The 19,939-nt window shown below is 36.3% G+C and overlaps 1 protein-coding gene across 1 annotated transcript in view; it reads right to left on the bottom strand.

The window, feature by feature from the left end:
• Window positions 1–16,636: 16,636 nt before the first annotated feature.
• Window positions 16,637–19,939, bottom strand: part of LOC123268284 (obscurin) — a 109,894-nt gene continuing 106,591 nt past the window's right edge. Inside the window, exon 4 of the mRNA XM_044733238.1 lies at window positions 16,637–18,429. Coding sequence (XP_044589173.1) covers window positions 18,292–18,429 — 138 coding nt within the window. The 3' untranslated portion in view covers window positions 16,637–18,291. The remainder of the gene's footprint in view (window positions 18,430–19,939) is intronic.

Raw genomic sequence — 19,939 nt, forward strand, 5'->3', positions numbered from 1 at the left:
TTTTCACACATTCCTCTAGCGAATATTAATCAAAGAGTTGAACAATAGTCAAAATATGGAGTTTATCATCGTAAGCTTGTAAATTAATACTTTTGTGTAATTACCTATATAACTCTGAAAATATTCACCAATTTGGGGTATTAATTTTTTTTTGAATAATATTTATAGCTTATATATGAACACCCACGCAAAAAGATAAGTGAATTATCAGCATATCAAGTATATTTTGAATTTCAGTTATTGCACAATATCTTTCCTGAGTTGGAAAACAGAGAAGGCCTCCTGAAACTTTAACATTCTTCTTTCTATCTCTAACCAAAGATAAAACAGTTCTCTTTTAACATTTGCTTGGCTTTTGAATTAACAAGTCAGTCATATCACATTCGATCTTAGTGTCTTAAGCTAAAACATTATTTTGAGCCATCCCAGTACCGTGGCTGAGTGTAATATCTTTATTCATTCGGTAAAATACTCTGTACGATGAGCTTGCTATTGGTAATGTAATCATACCGAATGGTTTTTATAAAATAAAAGAGTTAGCGTCCCAAATATCCTCGTGCGGTCAATCGTGAGCCAACAGAATCTATCAGAGGTGCCTCACTGCTCTATCTTTGTGCCTGAGTTCTGAACACTTTGGCAGCCATTTGGAAACCACCTGAAGTAACACTGAAGCTTTTAACAATTCCTAGTTTCTATTGTCTCAAATGTTTTTAAAATCACCCTCATCATATTGTCTTTGGATCGTTCCTCCATTCCGTCATTGAGTTTTGTATTTTGTTTCGTTGAATTTCAAGTCGCATCTGTTCTCTTAAAATGAGTTGAGTTATGCTGCTCGGCGATGCTTTTATTAATCTGAGTCTTTAACCACCTTCTTTCAAAAATTTTTCAATCTGTGTAAGACCGCAGTTTTGTTATGGCCTCCAACTTTAGGTATCGGGTGTGAATTGGGGCCCTTGTAGTTCCAAACCTGGGAGTGAGCTTCAACATTGGCCAAGGCACACACACACGGGATTGGCCTTGAAGAGTCTCCCTTGCCAGATCCAGAGACTGCCTGCCTTGTGGAAGTCTGGGAAATGGTGCAAAGTTTCAAAGGTTACCCCTCTGGTTCCAGTGCGTCGAAAACAAAGCACGCACAACTCAAAATGAAACATGTTCTCATCCGTCGTGACATTGAGTTCTGAAACGAAAGCCCATTGCTGGAAACTTTAGTAAGGCTCATGCTGAACAAAGTGTTCTCTGAAATGTTAAAGAAAATGAAGACGCCGAAAAAGTCATTTTAGGAGGAAAGGTTTTGTGGGTTTTGGCTGGCCTGCCAGCCAGATCTTCAAGTCTGGAGTCCAGCACCTGAGCGGGCAGGAAGCCTTGACTCTGAGCTGGGCGGAGATCAACCAAACACCAGTTTCCGTATGCATCTCAAAGTATTTTGCTCTGGAAACCACCGATAGATTTAGCAGAGCCCCGATTCGGACATGACAGTATTTCTTTAATTAATTATTCGTAAATTGTTCTTTTATTCCATTTTTGCATGTCCGTTTGCCAGGTGGCAAAGGCCTCCTCCAATTTTCTCCACTCTGATCTTTCCATGGCCACTCTGCCCCATGATTTTCCCGCTACTTATCTGATGTCATCGTCCCATCTCCTTTGTGGTTTACCTCTCTTTTTCTTTTCATCTCTTGGGTACCATTGAGTGATTATTTTATTCCATTTATCTTTTCCTCTGATCATGTGACCTGCTCATTTCCACTTTTGTCTTCTTGTTTTCAGAGTTACGTTCTGGACCTTAGTCCGAGCTATCTAATAATTTTTTCTTGCATATTCTATAAACTCACATTAAGATGATCCTCTTCACATTGCTTTCTCAATCATTTCCTACCAATATCCTGTTACGTGAATGTGGAATGCTTCACGTAATAATTACCGTAACTCTTATTCTTTTCTGCTTCACAGCATTAATTATATTTGAATAAAGTCTTAGTCTTTCTTCTGATATTGCTGCTTTTTATTCTGTTTTTTCTTCTGATCCCGGTCATGCTCCTTTCTAAGGCGTGTTTGCATACGAAAGTTTATTTGTTATGTTTTTTGTTAGAGCCCATGTTTTACAGCCATATGTCAACACAGGCAGGATGCATGTGTTAAATAGTTTGCTTTTCGTTGAGATGTATAGGTTCTTGTTTTTCATTATTTCTTTTAGGCCCCAATATTTTTTCCAGCTGTTCGCGACTCTTCTTTCGGCTTCCTTGTTTTCGTTGTTCTCTGGAGACATCAGTTGGCCGAGGTATATGTATTCTTCAACGTAGGAGTTAGTTTCTGTTCTACTGCTATGGGTTCTTCGTTGCGATTGGTCATAATTTTTGTTTTTTCCGTATTAAGCTTCAGTCCGGCCTTTGCGCTTTCCGATGCTAATCCATTTATCATCTTGCTTAAATCTGCTGATGTTCTTGCAAATAGTACAATATCATCAGCGAATCGTAGATGTGTAAACGCGCGGCCATTAATAGATATGTCCATGTCTCTCCAATCTAAATTTCTGAAGATCATTTCAAGTACTGCCAAAAAGAGTGTTGGTGAAAGAGGGTCTCCCTGTCTTACGCCTTTTTGTATTTGAAATTTATTTCCTTCTTTTTCTAGTTGGACACAAGCCGAGCTTTGTTTATAGATGTTTTTTATAATTCTAATATATTTGTGCTCTATACCCAGTTCCTTCAAGGCTTCCCAGATTTTTGAGTGCATCAGGGAATCAAAAGCTTTGCTGTAATCGATAAAAGCTATGTAGTATATAAGCTGGTATTCGCTGTATTTTCCTATAATTTGTCTTACAGTATGGATGTGGTCTAGTACCGAGAATCCTTTGCGGAATCCTGCCTGTTCGATTGGCTGTTGCTCGTCTATTTTTATTTTTATTCTTTCTAAGATAATTTTTGCAAAGATATTATAAATATTAGATATTAGGCTGATGGGCCGATAATTTCCAATATCATAATAGTTTCCTTTCTTGAATATAAGGATTATGGTGGATTCTGTCCATTGTTTTGGGATAATCTCTGTGTTAATTACGTTGTCGAAAATTTCTGTGAGTATTGGTGTCATTGCTATTTTTGTTTTCTTTAGTATTTCGTTGATTATGCCATCTGGCCCTGGAGCTTTATCGTTTTTCTGAGTGTTTATAGCTTTTTCTGTTTCTTCTTGCATGATATAAGGTACCATTTCGTTCCCTGTTAAGTCTATTTCTGCAATATTTGTGTTGTTTTTGTATAGTTTGGTGTATTATTCCGTAGCGATCTTGAGTATTTCCTGTCTATCAATTTTTTCTGCTTCACTACTATCTTCCATTTTTACAATCCATTTTTTTCTGTTAGTTCATTCTTTGTATGCCGTCTTTATTCCTCCTGTCAGTCTAATATGTTTCTCTATCGTTTCCATCCGGCGTTGTCTCCTGTCTTTTCTTATCTTTTCTTTTATTTCTTTGCTAATTATTGCAATGTCTTTCCTATTTTTATTTGTATTTTTCGCACTTATTAAAGCTGCTCTTTGATCAAGAAGGTTCACAGTTTTGTCTGACATCCAGTTGTTTTGGTTTTTTTTCCTTTTGCTATGTTCATTAATAATGGTTGTGATTGCACTTTCTAACCAGGTGTATTTTTCTTGTATGTCGGCATCTTTTGTTTCTTTTGTATAGTCATTCAGTTTCGAATCTATTGAGTTGGCTATTTCTTCTACTAGATATTTGTTGAGCTTTATATACTTTTGATTTATTTTCGGTCTGGGGTTCTTAGGTTAGGATGAGATCAGTTCGGCCCTGACCATGCGATGGTTGGTGTTGAAGTTTAGATTATTGATGACGTTTATATTTGTGAAAAATTTATGTTTATTGGTCAATAAAAAGTCAATTTGGTTTCTTGATTTGCCATCAGGTGACATCCAGGTTCACATTCTATTTCTCTTTTTCTTATAGAAGGTGTTTAATATGGACAGGTTGTTTTCCATTGCAAAGTCCGTGAGCCTTTTTCCATTCTTGCTTCTAGGTTTTGAATTGTATGTGTACGGTCCTATAATTGCATCTTTGTCCTGTTGGCGTTCGCTGAGTTGACCATTGAAGTCGCCCATCACGATGGTGTTTTTGTGGGCATGTGTCTGTAGAGTTTTATTCAGATCTTGGTAAAACTGGTCAATTGTTTCGGTCTCTGCTTGTTCTGTGGGTGAATGAATTTGTATAATGGTCCATCGATTCTTGTAATCTGGTAGTTTTAAATTCAATAATGCTATACGTTCTGATACGCCATAAAAACCATTTATGTGCTTTGCTAGGTGTTTTTATGCTAAGAAACCCACGCCGTGTTTCCCTGGGGTTTCTCCTATATGATAGTTAAGCTCGGAGAGTTCAAAATAACTCATAAATTATATTTTTGAGCTCGAAGAGCTCAAAAACGTCATTGGCGCAATTTTAAGCGCCAATTTTAAGTATGGAATTAGCGGAAAGTTACAAGAATGACCTTCAGGGTCAACCGTTTTCGTAATTTTTTTTTTTTTAGAATCACCCTAGTATGTATGTATGTATGTACAATCACGTTCATTAATTCGAGTCAGTTTCTATTTTTAGGGATTTATGGAAATCCCTAAATGTGGAGGTTTCTAAAATCTAAAATTGGAAAATTTTAAATTTAGTTGTTTATAAAATAAGTAAAAGATAAAAAATGATAATATTAAAACAACAAAAATGTAAATTATATCTTAAGTAAATTAAGCTTGTAGGAAAAAATGCAAATTAAAAAGACAGTCAACTTTAAAAATGGAAATCTCTAAATAAAGTTAATCCTAAGATCAGAAATTAAAAGAAAAAAATAATTTATAAAATCGTACATCTGAAGATTACCGAATAAAAAAAAAAAAAAAGTAATTATAAATTTGATGAATTAAAAAATAAATAAACAAAAAATTTAAACATCTGAAAAAACGTAATATTGAAAAAGAGGTTATTTAAAAATACGATCCTTAAAAATTGGAAACTACTGAATACTGAAACTTTTAAACTTTACACAGTAAAAAATTTTGCGTCATTGCGTCAAAAAATTTTGTGTTAAAAATTTTTGTATTAAAAATTAACACAGAAAAATGTTGAATTAACACAAAAAAATGTTAAATATTAAACATAAAAATTTTTAACAAAAAATTTTTTGACGCAATGACGCAAAATTTTTTACTGTGTACCTCTTGAACTTAGCTAATGATTTTATAATCATTAAAATTGGCCGTTTCTAAAATCGGTAATTCGAGATATCAGCCGATTCTAAAAACTCGGCGATTCATAATATTAGTTCATTTTAAGCCTGGACCCTGAAATATTTTATTTTATTTTATTTCAATAAACAAACCCAACAGCCTAGGCCATTAACAGGGTTAATAATACAATCGTTAGTACATAAGAAAAATAAATTTTTGATGTATAACAAGATGACTTATAGCTAGCATAGTGATTTCATTCATTTATACTCATAAAAATTGCTGAGTAATTATTGCTTATTACTTATTAATTATTACCTATTAAAAATTACTTATTAACTATTAATTCATAATTGCACATCTTTAACGCCACTTAGTTGCTAGTTTGCCAAGTAACGCAGTTACATAGCCATTAGGACAATTCAACATATCAAGTGCAGGTTCCCATTGATAAAAGCGATTCACTGTATTAGAGATGCGATATATTGGTGCTGCCTGAGATAAGTTAGATTTAGCAATAGGTATGTACATTGGAGTTTGATTTCTCATACCTAAGACTGGTATCTTAAATTTAAACAGTGATAGCAATTGAGGACAATCCACCAAGTTGTTAAATAATTTAGTTGCAAAGGAGAATTCCGCACAGATGCGTCTTTCATCGAGAGTAAGATATTCGCATTCTTTGCATAGCGTGAGATCTGCAATTCCCCGAGCCGGATAAAGTCCAGTTTTTTTCCAAATTAAAAATTTTAAAAACCTTCTTTGAACTCTTTCAATCTTAGTGGACTGTCCTGATTGAGTAGGAGACCATACTAGCGAAGCATACTCAAGTTTTGGTCTAACAAATGTATTATATAACAATTTAATGGCATTAAGATTATTAAAGTTTTTTGAAACTCGAGTAATGAACCCTAGCGTTTTCCAGGCTTCAGACATAATATTATTAATGTGCGTTGCAAAAGTAAGTTTACTGTCAAATGTTACCCCAAGTATTTTGACTGTAGTACTCTTATCTAAAATTTTTCCAGATATGTTGTACTCAAAGTTGATAATATTTTTTTTCTCCGAGTGAGTGTTAATACGCAACATTTGTCAGCATTGAGTTGCAGCCCATTGTCCTTACACCATTGCACCATGCATTCAATGTTACGTTGTAAAAATATGCAATCATTTAAATTATGTATTCTCATATACAGCTTAGAGTCATCAGCAAATAAATCAAAGAAACAGGAAGTATGCTGTGCTAGATTATTGATAAAGACAAGAAATAAGAGAGGACCAAGGTTGGATCCTTGAGGAACTCCCGAAGTAGAAATATAGGGTTTAGACCTATATCCCATATAATATACAATATTTTCCCTGCTGACTAGGTATGAAGTTAATAAGCACATGAAGAGAGTAGTTAATCCTAGTTCACGCAGTCTATTAAGCGATATTCTGATGTCCACCTTATCAAATGCTTTAGCAAAATCTGCACAAAATACGTCAAGTTGTTCCCCAGCAGTAAGAGTTTCATTAGCAAGCTGAGTGAAATATACTAAATTAGTTACTGTTGAGCGTTTGGGCATAAAGCCATGCTGAAGTGGAGAGACAATGGACTGAAACTCACTGAAGACTGTTTCATAGATATACATCTCCAGTACTTTGGAGAACGAGCAAAGTATTGCTATGGGTCTGGACAGAGTAACATCTGTCAAGTTTCAAGTCTTAGGTATGGGGCATACTTTGGACTGTTTCCAGGTATCAGGAAAAGTTCCATGAATAATTGAAGATTGTATAATAATTGTTAGTGGAATACTGAATGCTTCAGCGCATTCGCGCACAATACAACAAGGAATACCATCTGTACCAGCAGACCATTTGTTTGGCAATTTTTTACAATACCTGATTATATCCAAACTGTCTGGAATTTCGAGATTACCAATAAGATCTGGTATACTATTATTAGAAAAAGTAATGTCAGACGAAACAAATACGCTACTAAAGAACTCAGCAAAGCCATCAGCTATCACTTGAGGGTTAGACTCGAGTTTATTGTTAACTTTAATTTCTCGCGGTGGTTTTGTATTACTTGATAACGACTTAGTGTAATTCCAGAAGCAGTTAGGATCCGAGATTATATTGGTCTCAGCTTTTGCAATATAATTAGCTCTAGCTTGTTTGATACGCATTTTGAGCGACTTTCTAAGCTCTTTAAAGCGTTGCTCGTGATAAGCAGATTTATCACGCTTGGCCCGTTGACGATGATATTCCTTGTTTTTTAGATCAAAAATTATATCCGCTGTAAACCACTTAGGAAATGTCGCAGATTGAGGTATATGTGTTTTAGGTATTACCTCATTAAATATTTGATCAAGCTTATTGTACATTGCAGAACAGAGATAGTTGGGATCACAACTGTTAGAAAGATCAGACCAATCAGCTTGGCAGAGCGCATTTATTAGACAAGACTTATCGTACTTCCTAAAGTTATATTTATGACTAATAATATTTCCGTCATGATTTTTTTCCAGATTTCTGGATAAGCTAAAATCTATATAAAAAGCTGGATGATATGCATCAAGTCCAACCAAGGTCCAGTCTGATCTTTCCACATTACAAATTGTGTTTGATAATACTAAGTCTAAGCAATTGCCTTGATAATTAGTAACATAATTGTATTGCTCTAATTTAAGTAAATCATTAAAGTCATTTACTAGTGCAGATCTCGCATCATATAATGTGCGAGCCTGATAAACTTATTAATGTTGAAATCACCAGCTATGATAATTTTACAGCTAATATCACTTAAGAGTTCAGATAGTAATTCCAAGAAATCACTAAGTACACTAATCACTACTGCAGGTGGAATATAAACAACGATCAATACAAGTTGATCACAGTTCTCTACTAATCGAACTCCAACGATGTCGATGTCTTCAAAGGTGGCTAATGACGAAGTATCAAAGATAGTGGTATTCAAAGTTTGACGAGCTGCAATCAGCACACCTCCACCTCTTGATTTTTTTTGAGTTACACGCCTATCAGATCTATATACTGAGTACAGTGTAGGATCCAATAGCTCATTAGAATAAATTTTTGGCGTGAGCCAGGTTTCAGTAAGTGCTAATAAATCATATGTTAACATAGAAGATTCAATGAAAACCTCATCTCTAAAAGTTTGTTGAATGTCCTCAAGTGTGAACTGAAATGTTCCACCTGTATTCGTAGATTTTCCCCGTCCCGGGCCACAACATCTGATGAATCCGCCATTCTTGGCTAGTGCATCAATATTGACACACGCCTTGTGAAAACAACTCAGGCATTTTGGGCAGCTGACCGATTTGTGAAGTATTGGGACATTACAAGCCCTGCACGTCACATCCACCTGACAGTCTGTAAATGATGCGTTACATATATCCATTGTAATATATATTCCCGCCGTTAGAGGACAGCAAAACACTAAAGAAATTTATCAAGTTGTATTACCGAAATTTATCAACTGTATTACCGAGAATAATAATAAAATTATTGACGCCTCAATATTGGTTATGTCTGAGAACCGCCAAAAAAAAAGAAAAATTGGTACAAAAAAAGATATTTATGACACAGTTTTAATCACACAATGTTTTAAATATTTTTATACTCAATTATAAACACTCCAAACACTTAATAACTCACTAGGTGAATAACAAAATGCTAAAGACTGGAGAGATACTTTTACTCACTTCCACTGAGTGCGGCCATCTTGTTATCTTGATAAAATATTGATAAAATATAAAAGATATTTATTTATTGTATGAGATTTTACGTATTTTAGGCTATCACAATCAAAAAGTTTAGTTATTGACGAAATAATTAACAAAAAAGTTAACTGTATAATAAAAAAGGTTGAAAGAGTTGTAAAAATAAAATAAAAATTAGGAAAACGGTTGACCCTGAAGGCCATCCCGGCAACTTCCCGCTCATTCCATACCTAGGCGCTTAAAATTGCACTTATGATGTTTTTGAGCTCTTCGAGCTCAAAAATACAATTGGTGGATCATTATGAGCTCTCTGAGCTCAAACAGAGAGCTTTCCTATGCTTTTGAGTTCTTCGAGCTCAAAAGTCTTATGAAAGTTCAATGAAACACGATTTTTAAAATTTTCAAATTGCTATAACTTTTGAATTAATCAACCGATTTTCATGCGGTTGGCGGCGATCGATATAGTTTTTTAAGCTCTATAAAAAATTTTAAACAAAAAAATTGATCTAATGAAAAATTTCGGAGTTATTACAAAAAACACTTTTTTCGATTTTTTTCGACAACGATATCTCACGAACGCATCAACCGATTTTGACGCACTTGGTGGCGATCGATGCGGGTTTTTGGGGTTAAGAGTTAATTAGTTTTTGAAGTCGATCGGTTTAGCCAATCCGGAGATATTTTGAAAAAATGAAAAAAAAACAACTTTTTTTTCACTTTTTTTGCAATTTCTCGAAATCTACCGGTCTGAATTGGTTCCAACTTACAGGAAATCTAAGTTTGGCGAAGCCTTTTCGAATGACACCAACCGCGATGAAATTGATCAAGCCGTTCAAAAGTTACGAGAGGTTTACATACACAAACACACACACACACACACACACACACACACACAGCGGTGGCTCCAAGAAACCAAGGAGGAAGAAGACAAGAACTAAAGCTGTCCTAGTCCAACCAGCTGAAGGGCGAACATACGCCGATCTCCTGAAGGAAATCAAGGCCAAGGTAAGCCCTGTCGAGACGGGCGTAGACATAAGGTCTATTAAAAAGACGAAACACGGAGGCGTTCTCCTTGAAATGGCTCGAAAGACCGAAGACAGCAAGGCATTCACCGATGCAGTAAGGGCAGCCACTGCAAACATCGGCACAGTCAAGACGCTAACACCAACAACAACGATCGAGATCCTCGACTTAGATGAAATCTCTACCGAGAGCGAAGTCCGTGAAGCACTCAAACGTGAATTCACTGACAACCTGGAGGTCAAACGGGTAAATTTTACAAAACCCACACCACGAGGTAATCGGGCAGCCTTCTGCGAACTAGACGAGCCCAGTGCGATTAAGGCCCTTGACAAGGCCCGTATACGGATCGGTTTGGTGAACTGTCGTATACGCCCAGTAGTAAAAGTAACACGTTGTTTTAAATGTCTTGGTTATGGACACCAAACACGTCAGTGTGCGGGACCAGACAGAAGCAGGTGCTGCTACAAATGTGGCGGAGAGAACCACAAGGCCGTAAACTGCACGGAGAAGTTAAAATGCTTCCTTTGTGCTTCGGACAAAGATGCCCAGGATAGTCTATGCAATATTTCTGGCACTGGAGCGTGTAAGGCATTCCGCAAAGCACTTGCAGAAGCCATGAAAGGTCAGAAATGACACGCATACTACAAGGCAACCTGAATAGGTGCACCTTGGCGCAAAACCTGCTGCGCCAGCGTGTTTTCGAAGATAAAATTGACGTCTGCTTTATCTGCGAGCAATATCTAAACATCGAAGGTAAAACATGGTTCGCAGACGAAACGGGCACGGCAGCAATTTGGATTGTGAACACAAAGAACGTTACCGTCAACAACAGCGGAGGTGGAGCAGGTTTTGTCTGGATTCAAACCCCCACAACCTACTTCATGAGCGTCTATCTCTCACCTAACGAAGGGATTAGTGTGTTCCGACAGAAACTCGCAAATATAGAAGATGCGGTCCCTAAGTTCGACGGCGAAGTTATTGTAGCCGGAGACTTCAACGCTAAATCGGCTGAGTGCGGCGCTGCTTTCTCCGACACCAGAGGAAACGAGATCGCTGACGTCGTGGCTAGACTCGACCTCATAGTGCTGAACACCGGGAGCACCACGACCTTTAGAAGACCAGGGTACCAAGAATCCATCCTCGACATCTCATTGGCGACTCCAAGGACTGCCAACATGATTGAAGACTGGACAGTATCCGAAGAATACAGTGGCAGTGATCACCAGTTTGTGACATTCAGCGTTGGATTGGCATTTGCTCCGGTTTCACAACGCGACGTTTCTAAGCGGAAGTGGAATGCCAAAAGGCTTGATCCAGAGGCATTGCAAGCTTCACTCGCACGAAGCTGGTCTATCCTCCAGAACATTCCGACACCGGATACCTGTAGCGAGACGGAAAAGGCAGTGCTAAACACGATGAAAGAAATTACTGCCGCATGTGACGCCTCTATGCCGCGGCTGAAAAACCAGAGCTTTCACAGGCCGGCGTACTGGTGGTCAGCGGACATAGCAGAACTTCGCAAAATATGCCATCAGCTACGTCGCCGAGCAACGAGAACTACGAAACGCTCCCCAAGCCAGGACTTGTATCCAAAAGAGTACAAGCAGGCCAAAAAGACGCTAAACCGAGCCATTAAAGCAAGTAAAGCGAAACTGTGGAAAGAGATCTGCAACGATCTCGACAATGACCTCTGGGGTAAAGCCTACCAAATTGTCGCCAAACGACTTGGAAAGGCTTCACCAGAGGCGCCGAAATCTCCTGCCTTGATGGAGAGCATTGTAACGGAGCTTTTCCCCAAACACCCACCGCGGGAGAAGAAACACTACACTAAGAACAGCGAAGTAACACCCTTCACAACTAAGGAATTACAAGACGCGGCCAAGTCACTCAAAACAGGAAAGGCACCTGGACCTGATGGCATCCCGGCATCGGTGATCAAAACTGTAGCCCTGGAATACCCAGACATACTCCTGAACACCTACAACGCATGCTTGGCAACTGGCACGTTTCCCGTGGTCTGGAAACGGCAGAGATTGGTTCTCTTAGACAAAGGTAAGGGAACCCCCATAACACCTTCGTCGTTTAGACCACTCTGTATGCTGGACATTGCTGGAAAACTGCTCGAGAAGCTCATACAAGGGAGACTTCGCAACGACATAGACCGTGCTGGAGGTTTTGCCGCAAACCAACACGGCTTCCGGAAAGGACGTTCAACAGTCGGCGCGATCCAGAAAGTCGTAGCGACAGCGAGAGAAGCATGGACTGGTAGCCTTAAAGCCCGCAAGGTTTGTCTTGTCCTCACGCTAGACATTAGAAATGCCTTTAACAGCGCAAATTAGAGAGATATTTTGGACGCCCTGGAGCACAGATTTGACGTGGAGCCGGAGAATCTGGCACTTGTCGACAACTACCTTGACGAGAGAAAGCTGATAGCAGAAACCACGGAAGGTCCACAAGAATACGCCATAACGGCTGGCGTGTCGCAAGGCTCAATAATGGGGTCCGATCTATGGAACGCGGACTACGACGAGCTTCTGGAAATCCCGTTGCCAAAGCAAGTGGACTTAACGGGCTTTGCAGACGACGTCGTGGCCACGATAATAGTAGACAGCGTAGAGGAGGCCGAACTACTCGTTTGGGAAACCATTGATGCCGTCGAGACTTGGCTCGATAAACACCACCTGAAACTCGCAAAACACAAAACCGAGATGGTCGTTCTGACTCGCCAAAAATGGTTCCCAAAACCATTTGCTGTGGACATGGGAGGAATAACGCTAACGTCAACAAGGGCCCTGCGCTATCTGGGGGTAATGATAGACGAGAAACTATCTTTCCGCGAACACCTCGATAGTGCATGCCAGAAAGCCAGCAAGACGGTGTCTAGCCTAGCAAGAATTATGACGAATACTATGGAACCAAGAACCAAAAAGAGGAGAGTCCTTCTGGAAGCAGTCCATTCGGTACTGCTTTATGGAGCGGAAATATGGGCAGATATATTAAAGCAGAAAACCTATCGGCGGAAAATGGCAGCAGTGCAGCGGCGATGCGCTCTCAGAGTTGCCTGCGCCTACCGCACGGTTTCCGAAGCGGCTGTATTGGTCATTGCGGGAGCTGCGCCCATCGACCTATTAGCGTTCGAGAGAGCAAGACTCTACGACGCTAAAATCAGTGGCGAAAACATGAAGGAGGCAAAAACGAGGATAAAAACGGAAACGCAGCAAGAGTGGCAGGACCGATGGACGTCGGGAGAGACAGGCAGATGGACAGCGCGACTGATCCCAAACATCAACGTCTGGCTTTCTCGGAAGCATGGGGACACGGACTTCTTTCTGACCCAGCTACTGACGGGACATGGGCAGTTCAATGCCTATCTATTCAAGATGGGTTTGCACAGCACACCAACGTGCAAATACTGTCCAGACAAAATTGACAACGCCGAGTACACGTTTTTCGAGTGTGATCGATGGAAGGACGATAGAATCTGCACCGAAGAAACAATGGGCACCGCGCTCTCCCCTGAGAGCATGTTAACCTGCATGATCAAAAAAGAAGAAAACTGGACAGCTGTAGTAGCCTACGCGCAGCGTCTCTTGAAAGAAAAAATCGCAGAAAGGGATTAGAAACCAGTAATAACAAGAAGTAGGTGTCGTGAGGCACAACATGGACTGGATTGAAGTAATGCTAACGCGGTCCTGATACAGTCTTCCCTGTAACATACATAGGGAAACGAGAGAGGAGGATGTTTAGTCGGTATTGTTGCAAAATAATATTGTCTTCTGAGTCCGAAATACCCAGGCACCAACACCTAGTCCTGGCAACAACACCAAGTCCTGGCATACGTAAACGTATTTTACCTCCTCTATAAAAAAAAAAAAAAAAAACACACACACACACACACACACACACACACACACACACACACACACACACACACACACACACACACATACAGACGTACGGACATCATCGCGAAAACATTCAGGGAAGCTTCCTATGACCTTAAAACGTCGAGATCTGATGAAAACTCGATTTTTGCATAACGGGGTGAAAACAATAACTTCCCGATTTTTGAATATCTTCGATTTTCTTAGTGGGAAGTTAAGAATTAGGAAAACGGTTGACCCTAAAAGCCATCCCTGCACCTTCCCGGTAATTCTATACTTGAGCGCTTAAAATTGCACTAATTATGTTTTTTAGCTCTTCGAGCTCAATAATATTAATTTTGTGTCATTTAGAGCTCTCCGAGCTTGAAAATCTGATAGGAGTTTAATAAAACACTATTTTTTCAAGTTTCAAATTGCAATAACTTTTGAATGAATGAACCGATTTCCACGCGGTTGGCAGCATTGGACGTAGTTTTAAAGGCCTTATTAAAAATCATTAAGAATAAATTGATCAAACAAGGAATTTCGAAGTAATTCCGAAAAAACACTTTTTTAGGTTTTCTTTCGACAACGATAGTTCACGAACGAATCAACCGATTTGACCGGGCTGGCGGCGATCGACGTGTTTTTTTAATGTTAAGAGCTGATTATTTTTTTTCAAATCGATCGGTAGAGCTGTTTAAAAGTTATTTAAAAACAAACCACATTTCGAAAAAATTTTGTAGTTTTTTTAAGATTTTTTAAAATCTACCGGTTTGAGTTGGTTCAAAGTGTATTCAAAATCTAAGTTTGGTCAAACCCTTTCGAATGGCACCATCCGCGAAGAAATCGATCAAGCCATTCAAAAGTTATAAGAGGGTCACATACATACATACATACAGACACGGTGACATCGACGCGGAAATGGTCAGGAAAGCTTCCTAGGACCTCAAAACGTCGAGATCTGATGAGAAATCGCTTTCCGAAAGTCGGGGTAAAACCAATAGCTTCCCGATTTTTGAAAATTTTCAATTTTCTTTGCCGGAAGTTAAAAAATTCTGTTATTCGTGGTGGATTCGTAAATCTTTTAATAAAAATTATACACTTTTCATTGAGATAGACTTTTCGAAAATTGGGAATGTCTAGAGATGGCCGTTAGATCACCTCTAAAAAATTAAATTTTCAAATTTTCGAAATAACAGAAACTAGCAACATTAAATACATAATATCTTTAATCTATAATTTTTTTTTTATATTAAAGAAACTTTTAAGATACATTTAATCGAAAAAAAAAAAAAAAAAAAGATGTTTTGCCACAGTCTAATATATATGGGGCATTCTATGCCAAATCACCGAGGTTTTGACCCGACTCCTTTCGATTTCGCTGAAACTTTTTTATCATTTTCTATCATACTAAAGACATTTTTTTGCATTTTTTTAGATTTTTTTTCCCAACCCAAAAAAAGTTACGAATTTTTGAAAAAAATCGCTTTTTTTTTTTTTAAATTGTTATAACTTTTTCACAAACTGACCTTTTGGCACTTTTCTTTTTTTTAAATGTAGTTTTCAGAAAAAAAATTAGGAAAACGGTTGACCCTAAAGGCCATTCCTGCAACTTCCCGCTAATTCCATACTTAAGCGCTCAAAATTTCACTTATTACGTTTTTGAGCTCTTCGAGTTCAAATTATAATTTTTGTGTCGTTTTGAGCTCTCTGAGCTCGAAAGTCTGATAGAAGTTTAATAAAACACCATTTTTTGAATTTTCGAACTGCAATAACTTTTGAATGAATGAAGCGATTCTTACGAGGTTGGCGGCATTCGACGCACTTTTTGAAGCCCCATAAAGAATTTTCAAGTTTATATCGATCAAGCCAGGAATTTCGAAGTAATTCCGAAAAAACAATTTTTTTTTATTTTCTTTCGACAACGATAACTCACGAACGAATCAATCGATTTTGACCTGGTTGGCGGCGATCGACGTGGTATTTTTATATAAAGATCTGATTAGTTTTTGGAATCGATCGGTTTAGCCGTTTCAAAGTTATTCAAGAAAAACCACATTTAAAAAAATTTTTGTTTGTAGTTTTTTTGAAATTTCTCAAAATCTACCGGTTCGAATCGGTCCAAATTGTATTCAAAATCTAAATTCGGTTAAGCCCTTTTGAATGACGCTAATCGCGATAAAATCGGTCAAGCCGTTAAAAAGTTATGAGAGGTTTACATACGGCCACACACACACATACATACAGACATACAGACACCATCGCGGAAACATTCGGAGAAGCGTCCTAGGACCTCAAAACGTCAACATCCGTTGAAAACTCGATTTTCGGAAAACGGAGTCAAACCAATAACTTTCCAACTTTTGAAAATTTTCAATTATCTTAGCGGGAAGTTAAAAATTTTCTCCGGATGACAATGATTTTAATTTTACCACTATTCGAGAGAGTAGGCTGTTCCAGGATATCGGTGTCAAGAAGTAGGTTTTTCTGGAGTTTTTTATAGCTATAGCTGTGAATGGTGTTTTACCCGTCAGAACTCACGTGAATTTTAGTGTCTCACTTGCACTACAGAGCCACTTTATAAGTCGGATGTTGTTGCGTGAGCAAAATACTTAAAACGTGAGTGCTGACGGGTTAAAGAAACTGATGGTGCAGAATTTCAATATTTGTTCAGAAAATTATCATATCTGGATTGACGTTCTCTGTAGCAAATAATAAAAATAACAATGAGAGGGTGTGAAAATTAAAAAAAAATCCTGAATGAGTCGGACAATAATATTATTTTTAATGAAATATAATCACGAATCATTTGAAATAAAGTTTTATTCAAAAGTGGAGTAAAGTGGCTTGGATCTTTCATACAACATTTATTTATTAGTGCCGGTTGGTAGTACATTTTTGTTTTCTATATATTTGGAAAAACAAGTTTCTTAATTGAGACTTAGTAACCATTATTAAGGTAATAGCTTTTACTTGGTCTTGTAAAAAGTATCATCAAATGAATATACATTTTATTTTATCTGATTTTTACAGATAAAACTAATCATAGAATAAATACTTATGATAACAGTTTAATTATTTTTTATAGTATTCTTCAATATTGAGCAGAAATAAGTTCAAAATGTACATCTTTTTATGGTGTTCTTGAAGCTATTTGGTATATAATCTGGAATTACTCATTTATATTTTCATATTTTTATCTGTGTTACATGAATTGCACTTGAGAACATCTGGAATTTTTCACGATGGTTAGCTTTTGAAGTATGTAACATCATGAAAAATTAGTTTCCATTTAAATTTAATATTAATGAATTTATTCATTTTATTTTTTTTTGTTGTTTCAATTTTAACGATTTAATCAAGTTTATCTTTCAATTTCATGAACAGTATACTTTTGAACAAACAAAAAGTGCTAAATATGAATTAATGATATCTTCAAAAAAGTAGTTCAATTTAATTTATAAATTTTTCAACAATTAGGGATGGCTTATTATTTACGGTGTTATCAACAAGTCATTTATATTTATAGTTAAATAATGTATTTTACTTAAAATTTAACGGAATATTCAACAATCGTAATAGATTGAAGAATATTTGAAACAAGAAAGGAAATATGTATATTAGACGGTGTCAAAAAACCTACAAATTCATTCACTCAAATGGTCTTAAAATTCAAGTAAAAAATGTCACAATATAGATTCATTTTTAATAAGAGCCCTTAATACGAGTATTTATAGATCACCTAATTCAATTTCTTTATTAATTATCTGAATACGTAGAGAAGCTGTTTAAAATTTCTTTAAAATATTTTTCCAAGATTATTTAAATTTTGCAACCAAGCTATCGTTGTTAAAGAAAATTTTTGTAATTCACTTAAGAGAATGTTAAATTTCGATTGACTGATCGGAAGAAATTCAAAAAAACTTTAAACTAGTGAATAATAATGGTTATAAGTATTTTTGCAAATGAAGTTTATTATTTATGAGCACTAAAATAAAACAATAATCGCTATGGACGAAAATAACAGTCATTATGCAAATAACAATTATTTTATGCAATAGTAAAAAAATTTATAGTAAGCTAAAGATTGACCTTGAGTAATTTTTGAATTAAAAATACATCTTAAAATCATGAATCACCTTTTCTTTAAAGTATTCAATAAATATTTTGGAGTTTTAAAAATTACCCCATATGATTTGAATATAGGAAATGAACACTTTTGATTCAAGATCTCTGAAGATTATTGTGAAGGGCTTAAATTTTAACAGAATCTATATTTTAATATTTTTCATTAAGACATCGGGTTCATTCGAGATAAAATATACTAAGTTGGTTTTTTGGTACAATATAAATATACAGCTATACAGAAATCAGGTTTATTAACTGCGTGTTATTTCTATTTATAGATTAAGGTTGCACATATCGATAGTATCACTAGTTTTCACTTAATAATTGTAGCTTTATTTTTTGGTCTCAGTTACAACTACTTCCTGACGAACTTTATGGCCTCGGAAACTTGCTTGAATTTTAGTTGCTGCTTTGTGTAAATCTGGATCGGTTAAATCGATGCCCTCTAATTCGTTAGCTGCATCATCCATCTGTGAAAAATCATTTGATTTTACTTTTTTTTTATGGAAACATTATAAAGCAAGACGCAACGTTTTGTCGTTTGATATTGGAAGATTTTTCATTTTTATGCAACGTTAATAAATAAAGTAAATAGTATATTACGACCCAAGGCCAGAAAGTTGGATTTCCTGGCGTATGGGATATGATGGCCGAGGTTTTGCCGGGGGTGAGGGGGGCGCCGCCCGACTTTTGCAAAGCCAAGGCGAAGCCGAGGTTTTTCTGGTCGGGGCGGGCATAATAAAAAAGTAAAAATTGAAAAATAAAAAAAAAAATAATTTATTTTAAAGTTTACTAACAAGTGCTCTGATTAAGAGAAATAACATGCACAGAACTCGTCACAAATATTTAAACCTGATTTAATAACAGAATTAATTTTTTTAAGTTGATTAAAAATTAGTTTTTAATTAGACGGCTAAGAAAGATTGAAATTAAATTATTAGAAGCTTATAGAGTACATGGATTGTTTTATAAACATTGCTTTCCTAGCTGTCAAAATATAAAAGAAAGCAAATAAAATCTATAAAACTTTTATATTTTATTTTCTAAAATTTTTATATAAATTATTTGTGCAAAATTATTATTAAATAGTTCATTAACAATAATCTAGTTAGAAATTATTTTTATTTATTTGAAATTTTTTGGTTACACGGAAAGAAAAATATGGGAACTATTCCCATAATTTTATGGGAACAGTTCCCAGGCAATAATAGGAACTGTTCCCATGAATTATGGGAACTGTTCCCATAGTTATAGGAAATTTTCCCAGAATTATGGAAAAATTTCCCATAATGATATAGTAATGGTTCCTATATCATTATGGGAACTATTCCCATAATGGTATAGGAAGGATTCCTAGAATATTATAGGAATCATTCCTATACCATTATGGGAATCATTCTCAAAATAAAATAAAGATAAAATCTTCGTGCGGAGTGGGTTCGAAATGATTCCTATAGTATATGCACGGAAAAAAAAATTGGGGCAGCCACATGATTTTCATGTTATCGGCAATAATAGTTAAAATAACAATAATAATAATCATAATAACAATAATCTATATTATTAAGAGAATAAGGAAAATTGAGTGGCCAGTGTATTTATGTGATAAAATGGGTTGTTGCTTGGAGTTATGCCTTTTCAAGGTTTCATATTATTATCACCAATAGTCAATTTATTATAATAATTTATTATATATATATATATATATATATATATGTCGGTAAGTCATGAATAATTGTTGGAGTATCAGAATTATCGTGTACGTTCATTTTTGTTATTACAATCAAATTAATATGCGGAGTTACAATATGTCAATTAATAAAAATGAGTAAAATAGATTCGTATTGCAGGAATAAACACAATCATTAATTATCACTTATCACTAACACAACAATACACAAAATACGATACGATGTTAAATTGCTTTGCAATACACTCAGACTTAGGAGGATAACGAATTCGTGATCACCAGGACGTCTG

The sequence above is a fragment of the Cotesia glomerata genome, linkage group LG7 (assembly GCF_020080835.1).
Source record: "Cotesia glomerata isolate CgM1 linkage group LG7, MPM_Cglom_v2.3, whole genome shotgun sequence".
Classification (NCBI taxonomy): Eukaryota; Metazoa; Arthropoda; class Insecta; order Hymenoptera; family Braconidae; genus Cotesia; species Cotesia glomerata.